General features: G+C 45.9%; 1 protein-coding gene across 2 annotated transcripts in view; it reads right to left on the bottom strand.

Annotated features, from left to right (window-relative positions):
* Grid1 (glutamate ionotropic receptor delta type subunit 1) overlaps positions 1-21,070 on the bottom strand; it is a 735,469-nt gene that overhangs the window by 530,964 nt on the left and 183,435 nt on the right. For both annotated transcript variants that reach the window (XM_055607998.1, XM_055607999.1), the window contains exon 4: positions 2,792-2,997. In XM_055607998.1, coding sequence (XP_055463973.1) covers positions 2,792-2,997 — 206 coding nt within the window. The remainder of the gene's footprint in view (positions 1-2,791; positions 2,998-21,070) is intronic.

The following is a 21,070-nucleotide window of genomic DNA, read 5'->3' on the forward strand; positions in this document are numbered from 1 at the left end:
CAGCCACATGTGTCACACAGTGTCCTCTGCAGTCACCAACCATGAAGGAGAGAGATATGAAACAGGCAGCACTTAGACTGGAATTCCATTCTGTCTGTTAGGAAGACTGACTATACAAATCACTTAATATCTGTTTTTGGTTTTCTCATCTGCAAAGTGTGCTGATGAGAAATGAATACAAAAGGCTAGGCCCACATGAAGCCTGAGCTGCCCATTAGCTACATCTGTGTAGGGGGCCTAGGTCCAGCCCATGTGTGGTCCTTGATTGGTGCTTCAGTCTCTAATCACCCCTGGCCCCAGCTTAGTTGACTCTGTTCGTCGTCTTGTGGAGTTCTTGTCCCCTCCAGGTCCTTCCATTCCTCCCCGGACTCTTCCACAAAGCTCCCCATGCTCCGCCTAATGTTGGGCTGTGAGTCTCAGAATCTGTTTCAGTCCACTCAGAAGACAGCTATGCTAGGCTCCCAACTGCAAGCATAGCAGAGTATCATTAATAGTGTCAGGGGTTGGCTCTCTACCATGGGGTGGGCCTCAGGTTGGGACAGGCATTGGTTGGACATTCCTTCAGTTTCTGCTCTAGCTTCATCCAGCAAGCAGGAGCTGTCTCTGACATGAACTCTGTTGCCTGCTTTTTGGGTGAGCTGCCTTGCCCAGACTCAGTGGATTAGGATGTGTTCAGTCCTGATGAGACTTGATATGCTGGGTTAGGTTGGGGATGGGGGGATCCTCCTCTTTCTGAGGCATAGGGGAAGGGGGAAAAGAAGGTGGGAGGGTGGGACTGGGAGGAGAAGAAGGAGGGGCTACAATCAGAATGTACAGTGAATTTTAAAGGGGTGGGGGCAGGTCCATCATGTTTATCAGGAAATTCTGTCTTCCTCTCTTCTCCATGGCATGGCAAGGATCCAGACACTAGGTGTTTTATTACAGTAGCTGAAGTATGTCCTCTATTCAGAATTCAGCAGTTGCCCTCAAACTCAGTCTCCTGACAAGGGAAGGAGCCACTCCGGTGGAATCCACACCCCTAACCACCCAGAGACACAAAGATTTTGTGAACACAATCTGAAGGATTAGAAAAGGCAACCAGCTAAAGCCAAGCAGAGTACACCCCGCACCACAGGAGTCTGCATAATTAATCACTTGGAAATAACATATTTAGGCCAGTTGTAGTTGAGTGTAAATCCTTCTGGGGCCTAGAAACCAGAAAGGCCTAGAAACCAGAAAGGCCTAGATTCATGTAGAAGGAAAATACGCATCTAAATACACATCTAAAAGCGATGGGTACTAAGAAGCTTGATGCCAAATGTTTATCATCGCTGCCTCCTCCTTCACCACCTCAATAGATGCAGAAACTGAGGCCATAAGGGTCAAGCAAATTGATCAATGTCACACAGATAGGAATTAGATCAGAGACTGGACCCGAATCTGAGTAACTGCAAAACCAATATTCTTTCCTCTCCCAAGCTTCCCGGCAGACCAGTGGCAGAGAGGGAAGGAAAGGAACAGGAAGGCCACGGAATTAGCACGAAGTGAGAAGCTGGGAGGGTGGTGAGAGAACCCATGGCCACTCCCCAGGCAGAGGAGTCTGAGTCAGTAAACAAGAGAGAACAAAGTCACCGGAGAGCAGCCTGCCGCAAATACACCACTGGGAACATTCCGAGAAAGGCTGGACATGTCAGTACTGCTAATCTGAGGCTGAATCATTGCATACAGGGAAAAGTGTTCTGGTGGAGATGCCGAGAACCCACAGGACAGCACAGCCTGGCTGACCACCAGCACGAGCGGGGCCTGATTAGCTGAAAGCACCAGGGCTGCTGGCCAACTACACCAAATTAAGCGTTCCCAATGTTAAGCTCTCCAGCAGTGGGCTTTGTGCTGGTTCCTGATGCATGAGGTAGCATTCAAAATGATAATTAATTAGAGGGGAAAGCAGAATAAGGAAACAAAGTACATCAGATGAAATTAGTATAATTCTGCCTTTCTCTTTCATTTTACCTTCAATCAGAGTGGGCCAGCAAGGTGGATTGGGCTGTGTGGGAAACCCCAGGGAACATCCCAATGCTTCCTGATTGGCCCCTCACTGGTTCCCAGATACACCACACCCCCAATAATCACTTCTCCCCAAACAAGCTCAACCCCAGGAAGTGAGTAACAACTACCTGTTTATTGCCTCTCCGTCTGCATGACACCACTGGAGCCATTAGTTGGCTCACTCTAGTCCAGAGCTTGCTAGTCTGATCTTAGACTAATGGATTCTTTGATAACATTGGCGGGCCTTCCTTGCCTTCATTAGAAAGTCCCAATCCCTAATAGAGCTACCTTTAGCAGAAGCATACACTGATCAGAACAAGCACCAAAGAAAGATGCTCACTCCTGGTATCACGTGATAGGAAACAGACAACTCCATCAAATGTCAACAAACCCCACAGCAAACGTGCCCGTTTTACCAGGAGCTAGAAATTCACTTTATCCCCATAGTGTACACCTGTTAACAAAGAAAATTAAAAGAAAAAGAAATTGGTTTTCAACTCAGAAAATTCAGACAGTAACTAATAGGCAGATTTCTCACCAGCCTCTTCATACACAGTAATCCCACAGCCTCCTCACAGTCAGAGAACTGGGAGGAGGTCACCTTCTGCTAGGGACAACTCAGTACGAAAGTCATATTCAGGCCTTTCCCTGAATGGCCAGGTGTTATGGACTGAGCACTCCATACCCTGTGGTTTGTGTTATACACCTGAGCCATTCAATGGCCCCTGAACGTCAGGCATGCGTAGCCCCGGCTCCTCCGACCTACCTCATTGATGAAGGAGTGGGCCCCCTGTGGGCTAAGCAGTAGGATGGCACGGCGCAGTGTGTCCCGGTAACGGTTCAGCTCCTCGGTCTTCATGGTGGTGAAGAGACTGGTGAACACATGACTGATGTTCTTGTCCACTTTTTGTAAAGAGACATCGAGGCCCAGCCGTGAGGCCTGGTCCAGAAAGCTTTGGAGCCCACGGATATCTGAGCATGGGAGAAGAGGAGGGGAGAATCATCTTTAAGAGGGAAGAGGTCTATCTGGGAGGAGAGCTAACCCCAACACTCCCAACCCAGGGAGCAACCAGCAGAAACAAGGGTTTCCATCTACTTCATTTATTCCAAGAAGGCTGTTCGATCTGGTATCCCTCATCAGCATCCATGCCCAGGACATAGGGCTATTGTCTTCTCTAGCATTGGGAATCCTTTCTGCCATCCAAAATGTACCATGCCAGGATCCACCCTTTGTAACAGGCTCTTCTACTCTCCCATGTGGTCTCAGTTCTGGCAGTTCTGTCCTCCAGGCCTGGTGGGCTGGCAACTCTGCCCCAGGTTTCCCCCATCTCCCTCTATACCTCATATCTGAAGCTTCTTGACCTTCTACAGTCAAGTCTATTGACTACTCTGAAGAGAGCTGACCCTGCATTTGAATAGTTCATTCTACCCCTGGGTCAAGTTCTAATCCTCTGAATATTAACATCTCATGTGATGACCCCTAGCCAATGCTACAGGCCTTATCTTGCTTGGGGATCTGTTTTTCCCCCCTTTCCTGGAATTTTCTTCCACCTGCTTTATCCCAAGAAGTGACTCATCCCACATCCAATCAGAAGCTCATACTCCAGCTGATTCAGAAATGAATAGATGGCCAAGGATCCCCTCTCTGAGACTTTCCTCAGCACTCAGATGGAGGCCCTACAAGGTAAGCTACAAAACCGATTGCCTGAGAATGACAGTCCAGAGTGGATCCTGGAGCCCAAAAAGAGGGCACACTCACACTGATCTACCCTCGTGAGGGGCCAGGTGCCACTTTGTTTGTTAGTTATGACTCCAATAAACTTACAACAGCTCTGCTTCCCCAAAGGGACACCTACCCAAGAATGGAACCAACACAGAAGCAACCAGGTATAAGAGAGTGACACAGTTATTCTGATGCTATTCCAGCCTTAAGGTCCATCTGTGTCTGACTCTCATTTCCTATGCTTCCCACTGCCATGGACCAAGACTTCCCTTTGCTGCCAAAGCCACCTAGTGTTTCATTTCTGTCACTTATAGCCTAAACCGTCAACACATAGGAAAGCCATTTGTGTCCAGCTTAGAATGTTTCCATTGCCTTTTTTATCCTTGCTTTCCTGCTCCCAGGGTCAGGCCCTCCACAGAATGCTGAGTATCTTCCCCAGTCCTACAAGGCCACTGTCCCCATGTGCTGGGGTGCCTATCCAGTCACTGAGACTCCAAGTCAAAATAAACAGTGCTACCTAAACAGGTTTTCTTTACAAGTGCTTCCCTAAAACTACCTCCTCATGTCGCCACACACACATAGTTCTATGTGAGCAGGTGTCAAGGACACAGACATCAAGTCCCTGAGCTTCCTATCTTGGTGGGAAGTCAGACCTAGCAAGGTGGTAAGTCTAGTCTCAGCTTCACTGTAGCAGGAGCAGTTCCAGGACTACCACAAGGGGATACCCAAGAGTAGGCCCTGAACTCCTGCTGGGAACTCTAGGAGATACTTAAACTCTCAGGCAAAGCATTCTTCCCCTCTCTCTGACTCTGGGTGGTATAAAGAAGGCTGAGCAAGCCAAGAGGAGAAAGCCAGTAAGCAGTGTCCCTCTGTAGTTTTTCTCTGCTTCAATTCCTGCCTGACTTCCTGCCCTGACTTCCTTTAATGATAGACAGTGACAAGGAAGTGTAAACCAAATAAACCCTTTCCCTCCCAAGGTGCCTTTGATCAGAATGTATCACAGCAATTGAAACAAACTAAAACAAAAATTATTCTTATTTTATTTTTATTTTGTTTTAATAAACACAATAATTGAACATATGGAGAATACAGTGAGATGTTTTAATACATATATACATTCTACAACAAGCAAGTCAGGAAAATTAGCTTATCTATTACTTCATACATATTTCTCTATGACCAGAGCATCCAAAATAATCTCATCCAACTATTTTGCAGCATGTAACAATTTTCTGTTCAGCACAGTCCCTCTACTGAGACAACACAGCAGAATCCCTCGGAGCACCCATACACTGATAACCAGCTTCATCTCCCTTTCCATGCCCCTCCCTGCATTGAGCCAACATTCCTCTACACTCTGCTCTTGCAATATCAGCTTTCTTTAATTTATTTTTTATTGAAAATGGATTTTTTTCATACAATATATTCTAATTATGGCTGTCCCCTCCTTCAACTCTTTGCAGATCCTCCACTTCTCCACCCACCCATGGCAAATCCTTCCTTGTTCTCTCTCATCAGACAACAAAGAGGCAGGAATAATAATAATAATACAGAAATAAAAAAAACCTGTATAGGACAATACAAACAAACAGAAAAACAAAGAGCCAAAGAAAAATCATAAAAAACACATATAGATACAGATAGATAGATGATAGATAGATAGATAGATAGATAAATAGATAGATAGATAGATAGATAGATAGATAGATAGATAGATAGATCGATAGATACATTGGCACACACAGTAATCCCAGAAGACACAAAATTGGAAATCATAATATACAAACAAACAAACAAAAAAGTAAAAAACAAAATTACAAAATACCCATACAAAGTATTATAAGACAACAACAACAAAAAAAAAAAGAAATCCTCCTCCAAAATGACTATTGAATTCATTTTACATTGGTCATTTACTGCTGGGCATGGGGCCTGGCGCTAAGAGTAGTGTGACAATTCAAGCAACAGCTCATGCTGATGAGGATATGGAGCAAGGGGAACCCTCCTCCATTGTTGATGGGAGTACAAACTTGTATAGCCATTTTGGAAATAAATTTGGTGGTTTCTCAGAAAGTTGGGAGTTGATCTACCTCAAGACCCAGCTATCCCACTCTTGGGCATATGACCAAAGGACGCGCCACCATACAAGGATACTTAATCATAGCAGCTTCACTTGTAATAGCCAGAAACTGGAAACAACCTAGATGTCCCTCAACAAAGGAATGGATACAGAACTTGTGTTACATGTACACAATGGAGTATTCTACCCTATTAAAAACAATGACATTATGAAATATGCAGGAAAATGAATAAAACTAGAAAAGATCATCCTGAGTGCAGTAACCCAGACCCAGAAAGACAAACATGGTATGTACTCGCTTATAAGTGGATATTAGCTATAAAGTACAGGATAACCATGCTGTAATCCACAGACCCAGAGAAGCTAAGGAACAAGAGGGCTCAAGAGGGGTACATACGAATCTCACTCAGAAGGAAAAGGAGACTAGACATGGTGAGTGGAGGGGGTCTGGGGGTTGTACAGAGGTAGGGATGGGATAATCAGGTGGGGGAGGATGAAGTGTGATGGAAACTTCCAGGAATCCATGAGGGTGACCCTAGCTAAGACTCCTAGCAATGGAGGATATGGAGCCTGAACTGGCTACCTCCTGTAACCAGGTAAGACTTCCAACAGAGCAACTGGTACACCAATCCAGCCACAAAACCTTCCATCCACAGTTTGTCCTAACTACAAGATGTAGCAGAAATTGAGAGAGGGCCAACTAATGACTGGTCCATCCTGAGAGCCATGCCACGAAAGGTAGCCCAGTCCTCACACTGCCAATGATGTTCTTCTGAACTTACAGACAGAAGCCTAGTAGAACTGTTATCAGAGAGGCTTCAGCCAGCAACCGGTGGAAACAGACACAAGGACCCACAGCCAAACATTAAGTGGACCTCAGGCAATCCTGAGGAAGATGGGGAGGACGGATTGAAGGACACAGAGGGGTCAATGACACCCTAAGAATAGCCACAGAGTCAACTAATCTGAGCCTATAAGGCCTCAAAAAGTCTGAACCAACAATCAGGGAGCCTGTATGGGGCTGACCTAGGCCCTCTGGACACATGTTATAGTTGTGCAGCTTGGTCTTCATGTAGCACTCCTACCAATAGGAGCAGGAGCTGTATCTGACTCTATTGCCTGCCTCTGAGACCCTTTCCTCCTACTGGGCTGCCTCATCTAGCTTCAGTAGAAGAAGATGTGCCTAGTACTGCAACTTGTTATGCCAGGGATGGTTGGTATCCACGGGGAGCCTCCCCCTTTCTGAAGAGAAATAGAGAAAATTAATTAATTAATTGAGTGAGTGAGTGGTTTTGTATATACAATGAGATTCCATTGAAGAAACATAATTTTCCACTTGCAAGTGGGCATCAACCGGAGATAGCTTCTGGGTTAGGAATGGGGGTCTGTGTCCACTTCTCTCAGGGCAGGGACCCTATCTGGCACCTTATCTGGCTCTGAGTCTATATATTTATTCCCATTTATTTCAGGAGGAAGCATCTCAGATGATGACTGAACAAGACACTGATCTATGGCTACAGCAGAATGACATTAGGAGTCATCTGTTGCTACCTGCATTTCTTTTGCTGAACAGTACTATTTAGGTTTTCCCTAGGTCCTTAGTGTAATGTTGTTATGCAGGCAATTCAGCTGGCCTGCCCTCAGGGGCCGTTAGGGTCCTGACAGCACCAATGTCACCACCTGTGTCCTCCATGGTCACCGGGGCCAGGTGCTCAAGATATAACCTGTCTGCCACTCCCACCTATTCTCTCTGCTTTGGTTTCTCTCCCCTTCCTGTATCGGGTGTCCCCCTCTCCCCTCCTCTTTGTCTCTTTCTGTCTTTCTGCCCTCCTGGCTCACTCAGACCCTAACTCCAGTCCCCTTCCCTTCCCTCAAATAAATCTTTTTTATGCCATACATACTGAATGGTGGCTTATATTATATATTATAATACTTAGCTTATCAAGTCTCAGGTTCTTGGCCTCCTAAGCAGTGTTGGGATCACATGGAGCAGGCCTTAAATCCAGTTAGATATTAGTTGGTTAATCCCAAAAGTGGCTTTGTGCCGCAATTTCACTAGCACACCTGGCAAGCAGGTCGCCATTGAAAATCAAAGGGTTTGTAGCTGGGTTTGTGTCTCTACTTTGGTAGCATGTAGAGTGCCTTCCAGTACCATGACTACTAGTTAGTAGTAGTGAAGAGTCTAAATAAGTACTGGCTCAACCTCTACATGTTTGGTAAGTTGTGTAGGCATTATCTCCAGTAATGAGGCCTTATTATCAGTTTGTGGAGATCAAGCTATTGCTAAGGTTTTAGCAATAGCCTCTTGAAGCACTTGGTTTTGCAGCACTATTCACAATACCCAAATTGTGAAATCAATCTAAGCATCCATGGATGGGTGGATGGATAGATGGATGGAGAAAATGTGGGGTATATATACAATGAAATACTATTCAGCCATAAAAGTAATGAAATCCTGTCACTTTTGGAATGATAGATAAACCGAGATAGATTTGTGTCAAGTGAAATAACTTAGGCACAGAATGCATACTTCTGCATCTTATCCCTAACACAGAGAGTAGTAAGTAAGGCACTTGGTGGAGATTGTGTAAAAGGTACAGAAATACAGGAGTCTGGAGAGGCTATCAGCTGTCAGAAACATTCAGTATAGGTGTCAACCCTCTCCTGAATATAGTACTACCCATCATTACCCAGAGAATGTCTGGGTACCCAGGAACTAGTGTGGTATACACAGTGTCCCAAAGTAGGTGGCTATCTTTGGGCCCATTGAAACAGTCTTTCTAGTCCTGTGCCTTTTCCTCATCCCTTTAAATATCCCTCTGTCTTTGTTTCTGGCCTTAGCCATATAGATAGCTTTGACCTATATGACAGAAGTAAACTTAACATAAACAGTGTTATGGGCAGTTGTATATTTCAATTTCTGCCCGGGACTTGGCTACTACTGTATAAACACCCTCAGGGGAGCCTGCTGATGAGATGCTGAGGCATACAGAGAAGAATAAGGCTAGCCCCCCAGCAATCACTGCAGTCACATGCCAGCAGAGCCCAGACACGAGTGAAGCTGGGGAAGAGCAGCCAGGCTCAACTGTAGACTCATCAGAAATAATAAACGACTCTTGTCCTAAGCCTCTCACTCTGGGAACAGCTTGATTACCAGCAGTGACTAAGTGAAAGACCAAGGTTATTAGCTGGATTATACCTGGTATGCCTCATGAAGATATTTAAGGGGGTGGGGGAGAGATAAGGCCTGTACCTCAAAAAAAGATCATCGGTGGCACTGTTTACAGGGGAAGGAAGCTGGACCCAAGCAAGACCATGTGTCCTCAGCAGCCTTTCCAGGACTCCAACAGTCCTCGGTGCCCCATGGCCTTACTCCTGACCCGGATATAATCACAATTGACAAGACAAGCATCAAAGTCCCTGAGACCCTGCTACCATCTTCTGCGCCTTTCAGCAACTTTTACGAGAACAGTGGATTGGTGAAATGGCAGAGAATGACCATATCCACGTAATGTTTCTGCATGTCTACATGGCATGCATATCATTAAAGCCCACATGGCTTTGTAGATCTGGTAAGGCCACCATGTGGTATGAATGATCTCAGGAATCATGCCAGCACAGCCTGCAATCTCAGCCTGTGATAGAAGTCTCCTATAGTCCCTTTTCCATGGCCCCTTTCTAAACCCTGTCACTCTAAAGCACAATTTCATGTCTGTAGGGAGGGGAAGATACATGAATGGATGGCACATGTCAGGCTGCACAGACACAGGCAAGAACATGTACGTGTGGAGAACAAAAGCCCCCCAGAACTCTCACATGCCTTTGATAGTGCATTTCTGGCTTCTTTTCAGGCATCCCCCAGTGAGACTGAGCTATCAGGAAGAGTTTAAGTTCCCATTAGCAACAGCAAGCTCTTCATTCCTGGTATTAGTGATGCTGCTGAAGGCAGTGTTCCCAAGAGACATCATCTCTAGCTACAACCACAGCTCCCACTTGGCTGAAAAGGTCAATCTCAGCCTCTTTTTCAGCTGCACTGGGGGGGGGAGGGGCTGGAGCAGATCTGACTTCATCACCTTCTACCTGTTTCCCAAGAACAGGGCCAAGGAAGCCTCTTGTCTAAGCCGAAGTCATTTTCCCCTTGCAAAAAAGTCTGCAATGCCTTGCTATTCTGCTCTGCTGCTTCTCAGGAAGGTAGAACTCTCTTAAGAGGGAAGACCAAGTAAGGGGGGGGGGGGGGCTGGAGAGTGCTGCCATGTAGTCTGGACCTTGATCTGGGCCCATTCACAACATAGTCTCTCCCAAGCAGACCCACTGCCGACCCTAGGAATGGAATCTGTCTGGGGTCATATCAGGTCGACCCGGGATCTACTCAGAAGGAGCCTCTGGTTTTCTGAAGGATAATAAGAAAGAAGAATAATAAACAGGTTCAAGAAGAAGAATATTCAGGAAGAATATTCAAGAAGAAGAATAAACAGGTGAAAGGAGTGACAGCACTCCACACAGATAGTACCTGAGTCCCATCCTCAGAGGAAGCAGGCTGAAATCATGGACAAGTGCATCCAATGGACAATATGACATGACAAGCCTAGGACAGGCCTCCACTGATGTCTCCTCCAGATTTCTTGCCCTCTCTTGAGCTCTCAGGGGCCCTGATCATCAGAAGTCTTTCCAGTCCCCAGTCTGGCAGAGTGAATCCTCCTACTGATGCTCACCCATGCCTCCCTTCCTCAGATAGCCACTGAAAGCTTTCTTTGTGTGGTATTTCCCCTGGGATCTGGGAAATAAAACTGAATGAGCCCACAGTGTTCCTGCTGTGGTGACTTACATTGGGGAGGTGAAAACAGGCCTAGAACAAGTAAACAATGGAATAGATAATGTTTCAGTACTGAAAAGCTGTGAAGAAAATCTATGTTGGGAGGAAGCAAACTGCAGGAGTGGGAAGAAGAAAATCCCCAGTGAGAAAGCATCAGTGAGGATGAGGCAACTCCAGAAACTCCTCAGAGAAACCATTCAAGACAGAAGAAACAATGTCTGGAAAGTTTCAAAATGAGGTTATCTTTGACAACAAATGAAGGAGAGCATTGCTCATCTGGTAACTGGGGCCTAGAAGACAGTGGAGTTACCAGAGAAAGAAAAGAGAGACCAGGGATCAACAGAGGCCAAGGGATAGATGCAAGTCCCATGCCTGTCCCTTCTCTCCAGTAATCAAAATCTGGCTTTATCTTTGCTACTGTGTTCTAAAGTTCCTGCCAAAGTCATCGATACATGGCGAGTCTCTTCCTCTTCAGCTTCCCCAGGTTCTTCACAGTGCAAGTCTCCATAAGAGACTTATCCAGAAGTCCTGTCATTTCTGGGATTCCAGACACTATACCGCCGTCTTTACCCACTCGCTTCCCAATCTCCTCCTCTTGCATACTCTGGGTAATGTGTCTGGACTTCCCTCTGGTATCTCACACCACACCTTCCTCTTTCAGCAGAGCCTTCATCCTCCACTGGCTGTGACGCTCCTCTTCTGCTAACCATCTTGGGTTCATCTTCACAATGTCTTCTCAGGTTCCCCACCAACTCTTCTCAGGAACCTCTGCAATAGCTTCCTATAAGGTCTCCTTGTGTCTACATATCAATGCATTGACTAATGCACTGTGCTAGAATGTTCTCTCTTGGGGCCATATGTGTGTATGAGGTAGCCTGCCTCTAACCTTCAGTGAATAACACAAGTTTATTTAAAAGTTGCCAAGAAATTAATAACCTCAAAGGTATTGATCAATCAAATTACAAGCAAACAAAAAGCCTTTTTGAGATTTTAGCAGTGTACACAAAATAAGCTCATGCATCTTAACGTGAACTAAGAGGCAGTCTGGAGCAAATAGCTTTTCCTGCTTTTCATTTTTGTGTTTCTATCAGCTACCTCCACCACCAAACCAGGAAGCCAGAGTTGAGAAAAAGAAGCTCTTTGCCCTTCTCTGGAGATCACACACACACACACACACACACACACACACATACACACACACACACACACACACACACACACACACACGAGTGTACAAGTGCATACAACCCTCCACCTACATCATGTTTCTTCAAAACTGTCAGGGCCCCACATCTCCATCAGGACCCAATGCAGACAGATTTTCTCTCTAAGACCCCACAGTTCCCCAAGTTGGGATTTATGTCTCCTTCAAAGTGATTTATATTAAACAATAAGAAAAATTAGGTAAGGGTGCAAGAAGGAACTGAGTCTTCTTGGCCTCTCTGTTTACCCCAGGCTCAGCATCTAACACAGAGACAGGACCATAGAAGTCTATGGAATTGTTGAACTAGCCTGAAGCCTAGTGTGACTTTGGCAGGTGCGCAAACACCACACACAATTGAAGCAAAGCTGTGTTAGGCTTAGGGGCTGAAGGGAAGGTTTCTTTCTTTTTTCTTTCTTTTTTGTTTTCCAAAAATTTAAGGTTACAGCTGTGATGGTTCCCCTCCTTAAAGATCAGACAGTCACCTGGTATTTTAAATACTCTCTTTCTCGAAAGCAATTGAAACGAAAGAACACATTTTAAATTGCTTCCCCTACTATTTCAATTTCTGAGAAAGACCCAGGCACAGAGAGTACGTACAAAGAATATTTTACCATCTGTAATGCACATAGATACGTATGAAGGCTGCCACCTCACACCCAGAAGGAATTCACAGCTAGAAGAGTTTGGAGATTATTGGCAATTTTTCCAAAGGCTGAGATACAACTCTGAGTCTCCAGATATTTTCTGCACGTCTTTTCCTATCTGGGATCCCAAAGATAGACTTTGACTTTCTTCCCAGATACAGTTCACCCTTCATTCAAGTTCTATACTAAGACCCCTATCCATTGCCTTGCCTCCTTTATCAAACTCTCTTCCTTCCCCAGTACCAGTCTAAAGTCTTCAGCATTGTTACAGGCTTAGAGAAGCTACCAAAGCTGACTGTGGTGAGCCTGGCTCTTCAGGGGAGAAAGGAACCACCATATTCCAGAACAACCAGAACAAGCACCACAGAGGCTTCCTGTGATGCCAGTCATAAAGGACATCTCTGTCTAGCTCAGGATCCTTTTGTGTCCTATTCTGCCCCCCCACCTCCTCTAAGCTCTCAAGCTCTATGGGGTTTTTTTTTCTTGCATTCCCTCTTTCCTCCCTCTCCTCTTCCTTCCATCTTTTCTTTCTTCCTGCCTGAGCACTGGGGTGGATAACAACATATTTGAGTTCAAGTGCTTCACAGCTCTACCCTCAAGAAGCTCCCAGCTTCACGGAGACTGACCTGGAAGCAGAGACTGGTCCCTCTGCTGTGTTTGGGGAGCATGCTTCACGTGTAGAACCTTTCATTTTCCTAGATATATCTTATGGATAAATTAACCCATATCCTCCATCGACACAGACTAAGGAAGTCACCGAGGAGAATTCAATACCAAGAGGACCAGAGACACCTAGGTGTGGCATATCTAGTCCTTCAAAATAATAAAACAGGAAACAGCTACTCCTTTTCATGGCCTGGCAAAATGCTCCAGAACCCTGGCAGGGGTTGTCTTCAGGTGAAGAGGATGCTCCTGATGCAAACATCCTCAGCACAGTGGTCATGTTCTAGGCCTCACTGTCATAGTCACAGCGAACCACAGTTAAGGAAGATGCAGACCACAGTCAAGGGCATCACTGGAATGAGTCCCATCTACCAAAAGCTATCCCTTTGTGAAGCCATGTCTTGTAGTTCCTGTGTTCTGGTACATTTTAATATCAGGGGTCCTGCTGCTACTTAGGGTTGGCCAGTTCCTGTTGAGAGTCCCAGCGGCCCCACAATACCCCTTTCTAAGCAAATCAACCCATCCAGAGCCTGCACTAAAACTCCCTTCTCTTTAAGTTTTCATACCCCAAGACACAATCCACTTGCTCTAATTATCCAAGGGCCAGGGACAGCCTAATATCCAAATCCCACTGCAATCATTCACACCAGCCTGCCCTCCCCCTGATTCCCAACACTCTTCTGCTCACCACAATGAAGGCCCTTGCTGACACACATCTGCATCCCATAACTTCCCAGTATCACCTCTCCTCCCTTGATACAACAAACTTTCTTTTCAGTGGCTGTCTTCTCATAGCCTCTGCCATTGCCATAGCTAGACAATAATGTCTGTATTAAAACTGCTATGCTTGCTATTGCAGCACAAAAGTCAAGATATGGAATCAGCCCATGTGTCTGTCAGCAAATCCACGAATAAAGAAATGTAGTACTTACTCACAGTGGAATGCTATTTGTCACCAAAAAAAAGAAGAAAATCATGTCATTTGCAAAAGCAGGAAAAGTCCAGAATGTATGATGTTGAGTGAAATAAGCTAAGCGCAGAAAGATGAGTACAATGTGATCTCTTTCATATTGGGAGTGTGAAAAAGTTGAGCACATAGACATATGCCTTGTTATAGCTGGCATTTGTGCAAATTGAGGAGGGTCAAGGGCCAAATTTCCAGCTTTAAAAAAAGTAATAAATTCAGGAGACACTTTGGACAAATGCAGACTACAGTTTGTACCAGCATATATTATATTTGAAAATTGCCAAGAGATAGGTGTGTGAGCTAATGATGGCCTTGTATAGCTTAATTTAGATATTGCATAACATACACATATACCAACTCATACCTCCTAAGCATGGACAACTTTGACCTAACCCCAAACAAAACAAAACACCTTCTTCCCTGGTTGCCTGAGATGCAGAGTTCTAGAAGGGCACAGAGAAGCCAAGTTTGATCAACCACACCACACCCACACCTCACCCAACCCATAACCAGAGGTGTATAGAATAATCACTCAAACCCATCCCCCAAAGGCTGGATGACCTCCAGCAACTCTAAGCCCATGTTTTACTCTGCAAACAAGTACCCCCACCTTGCTCAGGAGAGCTGGGCATGCTTCAGTGAGAAGCACACATTCCAGCTGGCAGAGTGCAAAATAGATGTTCCTGCTGTCAGCTCCCTTCCAACCTCCTCATCAGCATAAGGAACGCCCCTAGAAGGGTTCTCAAATGAGCAAATCATCTCCCTTGTTCTAGAGGCTCACAAAGAAAGGAGGTGCCATCCTGACAATCGGATGACACAATAGGAGACTAAAAAGGTCACCTCTACCCTCTGTGATAATGGGAATTTCAGGGTTGCAAAGTAGCTGAAAGAAAAGAGCTGTCATTGAAAACTCTGAGAAAGGGGGACACTGTTCTGCCTCTAATGAGGGCCAATAACATCCAGGAGGCTTCTAGGCTTGGACAAGTCTCAGAAGAAGTCACCAAGCCGGGGAGGGTAGATTCTAGGCCTGAGAAGGTCTGAAGGCTTCCCTGTGAGTGTGTCTCTGGCAGTGAACCCATGCATGTTTTCAAACATGGGGGTCCCCTCATGCCCTGCCTGGGGCCTTGCCAGCCAAGAGGCTATCAGCTGATCAGAACATACTCCATTTCCCACCAAGCTCTATTCCCTTCCATTTAAAAAACAAACACAAGGGGGAAACATTTTAAATAATCAGGATGGAAGATCGAGATTAAAAACAATTTAAAATAAACGTCTACTCTGGCACTTTGGAAAAAACATACCACACTGCATTAAGTGCTTTGAATTAAGTAAATTACACCAAGTAACTAATTTACATAATGATCAAGATTTGCATTTTACACATGTTATGATGAAAATGGGTTTATAAAATAATTCTTCACCAACTTCTGTTCAGAGTTGGGAAGTATTTGCAGAAAATTCCATGATATTTATCTGCTACTGTCTTTCATGTTTCAGATCTCTGGCTCCTTCGATAGAGTTTTTTTTTTAATCTGCAAGGCCCCTTATTCCCACTGCAATAAATAGTGCCTTTGATTTGCAATTCCCTCTCGTCAACTGAGTGAGATCATATTTTTTATAGAATCTATAATATGCTAATGATTTTTAGAATTTTCACAAATAAAGTTTGATGTCCCTGTCACCTTTCACTTACAAGGTATTTGGGATTGATTTTTAGCAGTGCTTCCTGCAAGACCTGGAGGGACTCTGGTAAAGTCCTCTTGCTTAGGATATTGGCGGACTTTGCCGGATAAAAGATGGCATGGCATTTCAAGGTAGCCTTCTGTCCTGTATCAGTATTCCCCTTGAGACTGAGGCAATATTCCCAGCTGACACCTCCAGCCAATAGTTTAAGAGTCCCGCCTTCAACCTTAATGGCTACTTCCTGCCTCCAGGTCCCTGGATGTGGGGGCCCTGAAGCTTCGGGATGTTCAGTCATCATCTGTCTCCCTTTCTGAAGCCTATGAAGGATGACCAATGAAGCTTAGTTTCCCAGACAAGGAAACTGAAGGACAGAGAGGCTGAGTCTCTCCAATACCACCAGATAAGAACAGGATCGAGCCACCTCTGTGCTGTGAGGGAGTTCTGTTGTTTTTCCTGGTTTCTAGGTAACTTCAGTAAGATCCCAAACAGGGGTAACTTTCCAGCGATTACCCTACATGGCTGTGTCTGAATTTCTTGGGGGTGGTGAGCTAATCTAAACATCTTTGCTCTTTGTTAATACTGTGTCCATGGCATGGCAGAATGAGCAATGGCATAATCTTACCAGCATGTGACAGTCTGAATGCCTATGTCCCTCCAAATCCTCATGTTCAAATCCTAGTCCTGGTGACTGGACTGTAAGAGGAGAAAGATCGGTAGGAGGTCATTGGTGATAATGGCTTTCTCTTGATGTACAGTGCACTGACAAAAAGCAAAGAGGCCAGACCCATGACCTAGCTTCTCCCTGTTCCTTGTGTGAACCCAATGAGAAAATGAACTTCTGCAAACCAGAAAGAGAACCCTCAACAGACACTGGATCTGTCATCTTGTTCTTGAACTCCTAAACCCCAGAGCTGTGACAAACAGATGCTATTTAAGCCACAGAGCAGATCATTCTTTTCTTCAAGCCAGGATGATTAGTACGCAGCGGAGGCTTTTTAAGGTCTGACTTTGTGCCTGTATGCTAAGTCACTTGCATATACTACCTCATCCATCTCCATGACAGCCTCGTGTTTTCTGAGGCTAGCCAACCAAGAAGAGACTGAATAGAAGTTCACACTCAGAATTCTCCGACAAGCCAGAGACACCTGAGGGGTGACAGGACAGAGGCAGGTCCACATACTCTGAGAAGATGCTTATCTGTGAGCTGCACACAGATCAGACTTCACCTTGGCCTAAGCATCCCTAGGAGCTGCTCAGTGGTGCCCACTTTTCAGTCACTGGCTCCAACAGAAATGGGGTGCAACTCCAGCTGTCTCCCAGGAGAGGCCTTGCTCCCTGTAAGACACCTGATCCTGGCAACCCCAAGCCTGGTTCTCCCGAGGACTCATCCAAAGTACAACAGAGCTCCCAAGAGACCAAATGCTGGAGTCTAGCTTTTCACAATGGCAAGAAGATGCAAACGTGACGACTCCATTGCCAGCTGCTAATTTGTGATCAGTATTAATAACTGGCATTACCGAGTGAAACACGGCATCTCCATTAGTCCTGTAAATTACCACTGAGGAAAAGTCCAAGCTACTAAAAACAGCAGACCCAGCTGAGATGAATTAGAAGCAACGCTGAGTTGGGTGCTACCTCCTCAGACCTGCAAGGGGCTGCTGTCTGCCTGATTCCTGGAACTGTCGACAACCCAAAAGTGGTAGGGTATCCCATTCACTGCCGAGAGATCTCTATTGCCCAGCAGCAATACTTTGAGACTGGCCAAGTTCAACCCCTTACCCAGGCTTTTCCCAACACTCTGTCTGCTGCCCAACTAAGTCATGTTTTCTGGTAGCTGTCACAGAAAGGAACAAGACTTCAACTGAACTGAAGATGGGAAAGTAAGTAACATTCAAACGTTACCTACACATGAAAGGGTCTGCTTACCATTGAGGAAACTCTCAAAACAGCCTTCAGAAAGCAGAGTGTGAGTCTTGTAGGATGAGCATGAATTCTGCACACACAAAAAAGTGGTAAAAACTCCAGACCAAGAGGACCTCAGGGCCCCTGGGAACCCAGCTTCATGAAGTCAATGATCCAGCTGGGTGGCCCAGGAACCATTCAGCATGAGTGTAAGGATTGCTGTGTTGTGCCAGTGTTCTGCCTGAGAGCAAAGCCTGGTGACATTTCTGGATAGGAAGGACATTAGCTGGCTTGCTGGGCATCTCAGACCAGGTACACCAAGCCAGCCAAGGGCAGGTCAAGTCTCCGAGGGAGAGGATGAAAGGCTGTGAAGAAGCCAGTAGGGTCATCTAGGCCACTTGGCACCTAAGTGCCCTCCAGGGCCAGAGATGGGCAGCCCAGGCAGCTTTTATGAAGAAGGCTATTTTAAGATAGGACAGTGTATCCACTCCCTGGTGGCTCTGACCTCATAGCAACCTTCTGACTTTGTGATAACCTGCATATGTGATACACATAATTGCTCTGATACTAACCTGGGTTTAATATGTTTCCTCTGGAACCCACCTTGGAGAAGGTAGCAGCAACCAGAGCTGGGAGGAAGGATGAGGAGAGACCGACAGATGCCACTCCACTTTCCCAAATGCCACGACTGAAGAAGGACCAATTCTACACACACCAAAGAGTACCAGAGAGCCTCTGAACTCCCTGGCCACAAAAGCCATACCACTGTCCTTGAAGACTGCATCGAAGGCAAATGCCAGCCCAAGGGCAGATCTCTCTGCCAGAGGCCAAATGTGGGCAGTGTCAGGCACAGTAGACAGAATCACTTGCTAGCTTCATGGGGGAAGAGATATCAGGCCACATTTAATGGGTAGGCATACCCCTGAAGACAAAAGGTATAATAACAGCATCACCAGGACATTCTCATTACAGCAGAGGACAAGTGTTGGGCAGGTAAGATGAGAGACCATCACAAAAGGTGTTTCTGTGAAAAGGTATACATAGAGAGGTCATGGAGAGCTAAGGCCATGGTTCGGCAGGACTCAGTTGAGCCTCAGCCCAGGTGGGTAAAAGCCCTCAGGCAGACAGCGGGCTGCTGTGCTGCAGATCAGCTAAGTGCAGAGGAGCAAGGGGAGGAAGATGGATGTTGGTGTATGGCTCATAAGGCCTGTGGGCAGGGAGACTCAGCCAGGAAAGACAGCAGCTCAGTCCTGGTCCTGATGTTGAGTGCGGAGTCCGCTCACATTTTAGTCCTCCAGGCACATCCATACACTCCCGTCCATGTGTTCACACCCTCAGGTGCACACTCACATCTACTCACACAGTCACACATGTACAGACACACTGCTCACGCTCACTGGCACACACACTCACTCATACACTGTGTGCTGAAGCCAGCTAAAGCAACCCACCAGAGCCCATCATTAAATTTTCAAGAATTTGGGGAGTATCTAAATATAGCCACTTTAATTAAATTATACAAACCTATAATTAAATAAATTATTTCACAAACAAAACTGGCAAATCCACAAAATTCAACACCTCCCAGACATTTTGCTGAATCTTCCTCTGTGCTCTGAGGCTAGGCCTGTCTCTCATACTTGCATCAACTGGCTCACAGCAGCCACAGCACAAGGATGTAAACCACGAAGATCAGCAGACACTACACACTGAGGAATCTTGTTTTACTTGGAGACTAGTCTCCAAACATTTACTGGCATGGCATGGCTCACAAGGCACACACCCACATCCTCCACAAGCCTTCCACACACACAGCTACCTCTCGGTGTTTACAGAAATGGTCCCAGAATCCCCTCACCTCCAAATCCTGAGACTCTCACATCCCTTCTGTGAAATGGCATAGCACTTTTGTTTAGCCTGTGTATACCCTGTGATATGCTTTCAATCAGCTGCAGATTGCTTATAATACTTAATACACTGTAAACACTATGTAAATCATTGCTGCACGGTATTGTTTAGGGAATCCTGACAAGAAAAAATAGTCTGCACTTGTTTTTTATAGCTTGAGTGTTTTCGACTGACAGGTAAATGCAGAGTATGTAGATACACGGAGATGGCTGTATGAAAATGCATACACACACACACATGCTCACACTCGAAATCACGCACACGCTACCTCAAGCCAGTGAATTCTCTTCTCTAGCATGTCCAGATGAGCAGCACCCACCCTCAGGAAAGAGAGTAGAGGGTGCTCTAAGACTGAAGCAGTTGTGCACCTGGCTTGTCTTCCTTCCTCGACCCTCCACTGGTCCTTGGCACTGTGTCCTGTGTCTCCTTGGAAGCAGAACCTTCATGCCTCACTGTCCCTTGGAAAGCAAGATGATGGATGACAGAGATTTGTCATGATCATACTAGTGGTCAGCTGAGGCTGGGTGCTCTATAAAGATGGGGAGATATGATTGGATACCCCAGTCCAGGTGTACAGGCCTTTCTAGGAGCAAACATAGGTGGCTAAGGATCCCTATGGTCCCATGTAGCCCCGCCTTAAAAACACTCCTAAATCCAAAATTAAACCCCTATCTATATTAATTAAGATCCAGGATGTGCAGGGCTAATGCGACTGCCAGCCCATTTATCACGAGCTAGTTACCTCCCGCCAGAACCTCTTGGGTCAGATTACAAATGGGATGTGGAATAGGGGCCGGGTGGCAGGATATTATCCTGAAATATAATTTGAACTTTCCTTCCAAAATACCATCGTCAAGCTGATCCATCACTTGTTTGCCCCTACCCAGGCCTGCCACCAGTGAGGGCTGAAACATGAGGCCATCCATCACTGGCCACCAGAAGGGCCTGGAAATGCCAGAGCTGCTCTCAGGCACAAAGGAGGATGCAGATAACTGCACTGAGAGTAGGATCAGTGTCAGTGGGATGGGTCCATGGCTGTGTGGATGCTGAAATGAGCATCACTCCTATGCGCCCCCCAAAGGCATACGCTCTTCCTGCCAGGAGCTCAGGTCTTGGGAAATGAGCAAGGTACCCTTACACAACAGCTTCTCTACACCATCTTCTGTACACTCATCCATTTACTCCTTCCAATGCAAAATCTTTATCCCTGCTCCACAGCTGAGAACTAGGGCCCAGAGACTCCACTAAGAGTCAAAGGGTCTGATGTTGCCAAGCTCTGCCGCCTCTAGAAGCATGAAAACAGCAGAACAGGAGGACCCCTGAAATCTGGGCCATCATGCAAAGGGGTGGGGGGGGGTCCATCCTGACAGGCATCTCTAAATAGTGATCCAGGATCTTAAGCATGTTATTCAACACTGCATAGTCTCAGCTCCAAGCACACAGTAGCGGCTCAATAAA

This window comes from Psammomys obesus, unplaced genomic scaffold (genome assembly GCF_907164565.1).
Source record: "Psammomys obesus unplaced genomic scaffold, mPsaObe1.curated_primary_1811, whole genome shotgun sequence".
Classification (NCBI taxonomy): Eukaryota; Metazoa; Chordata; class Mammalia; order Rodentia; family Muridae; genus Psammomys; species Psammomys obesus.